General features: G+C 43.3%; 1 protein-coding gene across 1 annotated transcript in view; it reads right to left on the reverse strand.

Moving 5' to 3' along the window:
- The window catches only part of LOC109473222, a 59,802-nt gene that overhangs the window by 31,690 nt on the left and 20,264 nt on the right, over positions 1 to 7,848 (reverse strand). The window contains 1 exon segment of the mRNA XM_019773094.1: positions 1,391 to 1,543. Coding sequence (XP_019628653.1) covers positions 1,391 to 1,543 — 153 coding nt within the window.

Below are 7,848 nucleotides of genomic sequence, written 5' to 3' on the forward strand. Positions count from 1 at the left end.
GACGCTGAAGAGTTGCAGTGCCCACTGTGACGGCTGTCTCTGTCTGCAGCCTCCGTCGAAGAAGATGTGCGACTCGAAGGTTCTCTCACCGACCTGACTCTCCGCCAAAACACGTAATGACGTCAGGAGCTGTTCCATCTCACGTTCCGACTGAACAGAATAAAATACATGATCAGTTTCTAGTGAAAATCTTGTCTTTACCTAAAGAAAAGAGACGTTTTATCATAATCTTGCAGTTATTCTGAACTTTGTTTTTTGCATTATGACAGTACTTTATATATTTTAGTATATAGACCACTTTTAAGTTCATCAAAAAAACTTTTGAGTTGAGATTACAAATCTTACGTTTTTTTTACGTCTTAAAGATACACTTCAATAGATTAAAAATTGACATACAAAGAGCTTGATAAGACTAAGCAATACGGACCCTACACAAAATATAGATTTCAGACATTTGGGAAGTCCACTCTATCCAATTCTACCAAATCTCCCCCACGTACTGTGCACATAATCTGCCCGAACAAACAAATACACAAACAATACAACTGACCCCCCCTCCAAAAAATACAAATGAACAAGAGTTCCGAGATCTCATACCTCCATGAAATATGGGTTTGACATGTAAATGTAAATGTAAATTTCTTCCTTAACATACAAATGGCCTCTACATTAACATAATAAATGCATTGTGATGTTAACTTACACATGTCCCAAGTATGAAATTCCCATCATTTACCACTAAGAAGTCATAGAATTTTCAGATTAATTATGCAAATTAGGTCCATCTTTGCATAACTGGTATCTGGTCATATTCCACCTGCCATAGATTATAAACATGACATGTATCAAAATCCCAAGGTGTAAAACACTGGAATCACAGAATTTCCTCATTAATTATGCAAATGAAGTCATCATTTGTATAATATGCATTCTATAATGTATATCTCTGTCTAAGCTACCCACATGGCAAAAATCATAAAGATACATTGTTCCTTTGTGAATTTATGTGGCCTGAAACGTTTTGCCTGAAACCCCCCCTCCCTGCAGTTCCAGAAAAAGCTGCTGGGGGGACCAAACCCATATCACCTATTACTGACAGGAAAAGCTATTTACCACTCAAAAATCAAGACCATAGCATGTCCAGGACAAAATATACAAAAACCGGAAGTTCTGCTGCAGTACCAAGGTCAGCAACCAGGAGACCCTAAATTGACCATGACCTTTGCCTAGTACCCAACACCTATCCACATACCAAATATCATTACAATCCATCCAAATGTTCAACAGTTATGCTGGCTACAAATGTACGGAAACACAAACACACAGACACACATACAGACAGACACGCCAAAAACAATACCTCCATTTTTCATGGAGGTAATAACCAAACCTCATGGTACATAGTTGTACAGATGTAGACGTGCGTGTTCTGTTTGGTCTTTCTTCTCGTGGTGAAGTCCTCCCTCTTCGTGTTCCTGTTTTTTCTACTCAGCAGCATCCACTGTGCCGGGAACACACTGTTGTACCCGGGCAGCCAAAACAGCTGAGGACGACAAGATGATAAAAAATACGTTTATTGCAAATTCCTGACCGAAGTATAATTGCAAATAACAAAGATAAATAAAAATTGAAACAGAGTACAAAATAACTTCAAAATCTACATAATAACAGAATCGTCTAAAACTGTGTCTGACGGGCTTGACTTTTCTTTTGTAAACTATTAGAAATGATTGATAAGATTCACTTACAGATACAGATAATATAAGAAATACAATAAAAACATCCTAAACAACAGTAAACAGGAAAGGAATATTTTAGTATTTGCTACGTCAAGGTTTTGGCACTTATGGTCGTTATTCATTCATTTTATTGGCCTTCTGTTTTATACAGAACCGTGTCTTACATAAATGACGTTATCCAGACATGTATTTAGCTTTGTTAGATCTTTAGTTAAGCTGTAGAAGACCATACAAAAGTCTCTGTACTTTTTTGTTGTGTCAATAAAGAATCTACATCTACATATTCATTCAGCAATTTCACACTTCCCATAAGGCCACAACGTCTTAATTTTATGGTTGACATCCTCTGAAGACCCCCAAACTAGTGCGCGCGGGCGAAAAAAGAAAAAATCCGGCCAAAAATAAAAATGATACTAAATAACTAATTATAAACCACTGGAATACAACGCCGGTATTGTGAATTGAGTTACCATCGGCTTAGTTGTCGCTAACCACCATGGACTACCCAGACCTAAAGCCAGGCCAGAGCCTCGGAAGACGTGATCTTTTTTTTCTTTTTTTTTTTGGAGATCGGGCGAAAATCAATGCGCGCGTGGATGTCATCCATAAAATTAAGTCGGTGTGGCCTAATTAAGTCGGTAAAAGTCACGGATATGACGTAAGACCATCCCCTCCCCTTTCCTCGGTGTAATATTTCTAACAAGTTCTATCAACAAACTGGTGAACTATTGTGTCAAAAATTATTTCTCTATTATAAAGCGCATGCCATTATTGCATTTTTGTTGGAATTAGAGAAAAGGACGTACCTTCTATCGTTCTGATATACGTAATGCGAGAGTCTTCGGTAGTAGGTAGAACGATAGAAGGTACGTCAGGGGTACCTCACGATTAGGTTACGGCGTCTTTATGTCAGCGGGACCCGGGTAGAATTTAAGTTAGAATTAAATTCTTCTCGGGTCCCCGCCGGGCCCCAAAAAAGCCCGGTTGCCGCAGGGTGTCCCGCCCGAAAGTGCCAAAAAACAGCCCGGAGACTACCCGGCAGGGCCCCTTTTTCCAATTGGGACCAAAGCTTAACGGGGATAGATGGCGAAACTAGATAGGCACGGTTCTGGCGATACGACACCTCATTCTACCGACCTGTGCTTCCTGCTCCATGACGATAGTTGGACTCCTCATGACGAACCACGTGGTGGAGAAGAACTGGACCAGCAGCAGCCCCAGACACGTTCCTGTGTCCCAGACCGTGTAGTCATCCACACACGTCTCTTCATGGAAGAAGCTCAGTCGTGTGCAGATTTGTTTGATGAAAATAACAATTGCTGAAAATATATGAGTGGTATTAAAAGGAAGGATTTAAACTGTTACACACGACAAAGTTCTGTAAGCGTAGGAGCTTTCAGATGGCATCCACCATCTTTCTTTAACTAATGACGAGGGCAGTCACGTGACCCAAGGTTGAAAGGTCAGCACAAGTCTGACTGGACGAGTGTGTTGTAGATGGGGGTAGTCGGTGGCGGCCTTGGTCGCGGTTTACATGAGTGGTATATTTAAACAGTGCAAGTTTCCCGCGATACCATTTTAGCTTATTCGTGTATGTTGAGCAGTTTTTGTTTGTACTTTCGGTTATTTGTACATGTGTTATTTGTGTCTGACGATATTTTATTTTTGATTTTTAAACACTCTGTAGTCTAGGCTCCATTGAAAATCCATTTGTCGGAATTGCATGGGCCACCAGCTGTCTGAAATTTCCTTTTTTTCTAATTTCGACAAATAGAAAGAAAAAGAAATGTGAGAAGATGCCATTTTATACTGAATGTCATTTTGTCCCAACTTACCTGTAATTAATGTGCTGAGAAAGGCAGGCAAGGCGAATCCAAAGTAGCCCATTCGTAAAGCACAGGCCATCCATGCCAGGATGTAACCCACGAAACCTGCGGTAACATTGAGGACAAAGCTGACTGTAGCCGGGTGGTCAATCGTGAAGAGCGCGTAAACCTCCGCACAGGTCCAAACCCAGTCAGAACACACATCTAGTACTCCAGCATACCTCATCACGTCAGGAACCACCAGGACAAAACCAAGTTTGAAGAAATTGTTCAAAATTCCTGCTTTCCATCTCGAGTTCTGGGTATGATCTGGCTGTGACGACGTGGCTGGGCGACATCCTTCAGCTTGGTACTGCTGTAGTTTCGGAGCCCACGCCGCGGATAGAAGAAACAGCGAGACAACCGTTTCTACCACGTACTTCTGATTTCTGAAATAACTCCAGACACCGACAAGTCCGCCACACGTCAGACCTCCGACAACCCACAACACGACAAGAAAAACACGCCCACACTTTCGGCTTTTCTTCTGCCTGCACAGACCGACTGTCTGTTTGATGATGTGGCTGACGATGGGGATGAACATGACGCCGTTGGACAGAACCACGCTCAGGGCGGGGGTGACAGACGGCATGACCCGGACCGTCAACAGGCACAGCCCGGTAACCTCACACAGGCTGAGGAGTGCGCCCTGAGGGGGAGAGAAGTCGGGATCAAGTATGGGTTTCTGTATGATTAACAATCATTGCATTTTATCTTAATTAAAAGGACCGTGGTAATCGGCAGTACCTTACGGGAGGAGCAAGAGGTAGGTAGGTAGGGACCTTTGTAAAGGAGGTATGTATGTAGGTTAGGGTAGTCTGGGTGTGTTCAGCAACATTTTTAAAGTAAAATTGACCACAGTCACTTCTCTGTGCCTAGCTAGTTTCTTTCTTCTTTCTTTCTTTATTGGAAATGACAGATCAATACGCAGGTTATGATCCTAGTTTTCTTGTAGGATATGGCAATCACTCCATATCCACTACGCTACACGACGCCACTTGTAGGATATGCTACAAGTCAAACGGTTTGGTGGTGTGTTTTTTTATAGTTTTGTTCCTCCCGCCTTTTGTTTAATGGTTTTGGCCATGCATCTGAACATACAAAAGGCTGTGTGTTTAAAGCACCAGTAGCACATTGTATGGCAGCCAACACGGAAATACTTAACGGCACCGTTGCCATGACGAAACCATCCAAACATAGCGTCAACAGTAACTTGACTATTGAACTGATACCGGTGAACCTACAGCACAGTTATTGACTTTCCTATGTTAATACAAGTATGTCAGAACAACGTGGTCAAAAATCATATACTTGAATCTTAGACCTTGAAAACATACGTTGGCAGGGTAGTCTAGCATCTCCATTTAGACCAAAGTAAAAAAAAAATATCCTATACAGTTGAACCATGCGTGGATTCTGCCCAAACATCGAGAAGTGCCCCCCCCCCTTTCAACCCTGAACAGCTGAAATGACATGAAAACCTATATGACAACAAAAAAACCGATTTAACATCTGGACTACTAATGGCCTCTCTTCCCGAGGAAACCCAGATTCCATTGTGGAATGGGGAGAGTCTTACTCCCTCGGAGTGAACGGCAAGAAGACCATGGATATGGTTATTAGGCGCACGGAAGGAGGCTAACGTCCCAGTTCCTCCACACCCAACTATAGCAGGCTGTGAGATACAAAGGACTACTTCCTTCAAACTCTTAGGAGTGCATATCGCTGCCACTCTCACCTGGGATGTACATGTACACTACATGGTGAAAAAGTCCCGTTCTCGGGGCTACTACCTTTCCGCCGCGAAGAAGGTTGGACTCCCTACTGAAGCACTGATCCAGATTTCCTTGACTTTCATACGTCCTCTCCTGGAGTATGCCAGCCCCGTTGTGTGTGTGTGGGGGGGGGGTCTACCGAAGTACCTTTCCGACATGTTGGAAGCTGTACAACATCGCTGTATGAGGATCATCGGAATTCCTAAAGACTCTCTGCCTTCGCTGTCCAGTAGGCGTGACACAGCCACACTGAGAACATTACAGAACATTCTTCAGGACAGCAGTTCTCCCCTGAATGAGTTTCTGATCCCGCCATGTGTTAACCGCTACTGTCTACGGCGAGAGGGCCGCTTCCGAGCAACCAAGAGCAGAACCGAAAGACATGAACTGTCATTTGTCTCCAAAGCACTGAAACTGTATTACCACTCTAGCAACTGATTCTACAACACCTCCATGTTACAACTTACTAGGAAGGAAGGAAGGAAGGAAGGGAGGAAGGAAGGAAGGAAGGAAGGAAGGAAGAAAGGAAGGAAGGAAGGAAGGAAGAAAGAAAGAACCTTCCGAAGAAAGGAAGAAAGGTAGAAAGGAGGAAGGAAGGAAGTAAGGAGGGAAGGAAGCTAAGGAAGGAAGGAAAAAAGAAAGGAAGGAAGGAAAGGAGAAAGAAAATCAAATCAGCCTTAATATTTTCTACATGTTTTCTGACCTTGTAAAGGAGGTATGTATGTCGGTTCAAAATGACCAGTCACTTTTCTTTTCCTAGCTCAGACGTCAAACGGTTTAGTGGTGTGTTTTTTTTATAGTTTTGTCCCCCCCGCCCTTTTTTTCATGGTTTTGGCCAAGCATCTGAACATACAAAAGGCTGTGTGTTTTAACACACCAGTAGCACATTGTATGGCAGCCAACACGGAAATACTTAACGGCACCGTTGCCATGACGAAACCATCCAAACATAGCGTCAATAGTAACTTGACTATTGAACTGATAACGGTGTTGCTTTTAGAATGATCCAGCATTCTACTAGAGGGAAACCATTCAAAATGGGATATTGGTGACAAATTGTGGATAAGTCATGGTATTAGTTCTTTAGTAAAATAATTTATCCTTAAAATAATGATCAAGTTCATTTTCCATGATACAGTTTGCTTGCAAAATATGCAAAGTCAATCGTAAACATTTGGTGGTGTTTTTATATAACGTTTTGTCTTGGGAGCTTGTCCCTTCCCTAGCCTTCTCGTTTTGTTTTTCTATTTTAACATTTAACACAAGACAAGGTGATGGAACACTCATTTGATTGGCACTAACGCAGAAGGAAATAGAAAATACTCATGTACATTATAGTATAGTGTTAGCATAGTGCATAACGTGTAATACACTATACATAGAGCGTTATTTTTGTCAATCTGTAAATGGCAATCCTGTTAATACCAATAAAACGATGAATGAAGTATAAACATGTATTACCTTTTTTTATGAATGAAATGTGTTCCTAAAACATCGAAATGTGTCCCAGGAGCGGGGGAAGCGATTTCCCGAGAGCCAGGCAGCGAAGCCCCGGGCCCGGAAGCGGGAAGGGGGGGTCCCCTTAGTGGGGGCAGTGGATCCCGAGAACGGGAACAGCAGGGCCCCGGGAATGGGAGCAACGGGTCCCGGGAACGGGAGCAACCGGTCCCGAGAGCAGGGCGGGTTGTGGCCGGGAGGGGGGGGGGGGGGTAGTACCGGCGTGTCCGACCCGTACACGGCGGATTTCCGCTGCCGTATGGAGAATAATTAGGTGATAATTGCCGCTAAATTATGCATATTCCAGCAACTCACGGAGCGGTACACGGCCATTTCCTGCCGTTTACAGGGATTTAAAGGCCGCGTGTCCGGGCATATAACGCCCCGTACACGGCCTGCACACAAACATTGGTTCATTTCCTTGAATGTCCCGGACATGTACGGGGCTGGACACCTTGCGTGTGCAGGTTGGAAACCCCCGGGTTCTACCGGAAACCTAAAATATCCGGGAAAGTGTGCGACAATTTCTCAGACGGAAACGAGGGATTTTGTGCGGTGTGAGTTAAGTGAAGGAAGCCGTGTTAAGTGCGTTTCCCAAGGACACAGGATCGGTGACATGACAGGATTCGAACTCAAGACCTCAAACTAATCCCAAAGCTACTGTTCCTAGCGGAGCACTTTGCAGTTACGCCTTACGACCACACACAATAAAATCATTGTTGTGTGTCTACCATTTGGTCTGTAAAGTACATACAGACATGCCGCAACAGTGGAGACAAATCTGAACATACAAAAGGGCTGTTTTTTTACCGCATTAGTGGTAGAAGTGTATGACTTACCAACACGGAAATTTTAAAGGCACCGTCACAATCGGAACTATCTAAACATGTACCTTTAAAATAGGACCAGGTCTATTCGAACATTCCCTGACTATTTGCTCGTTTGTTTCCCATAACCGGTAAACCGCCTTGA

The sequence above is a fragment of the Branchiostoma belcheri genome, unplaced genomic scaffold, assembly GCF_001625305.1.
Source record: "Branchiostoma belcheri isolate BF01 breed outbred unplaced genomic scaffold, Haploidv18h27 scaffold295, whole genome shotgun sequence".
Lineage (NCBI taxonomy): Eukaryota > Metazoa > Chordata > Leptocardii > Amphioxiformes > Branchiostomatidae > Branchiostoma > Branchiostoma belcheri.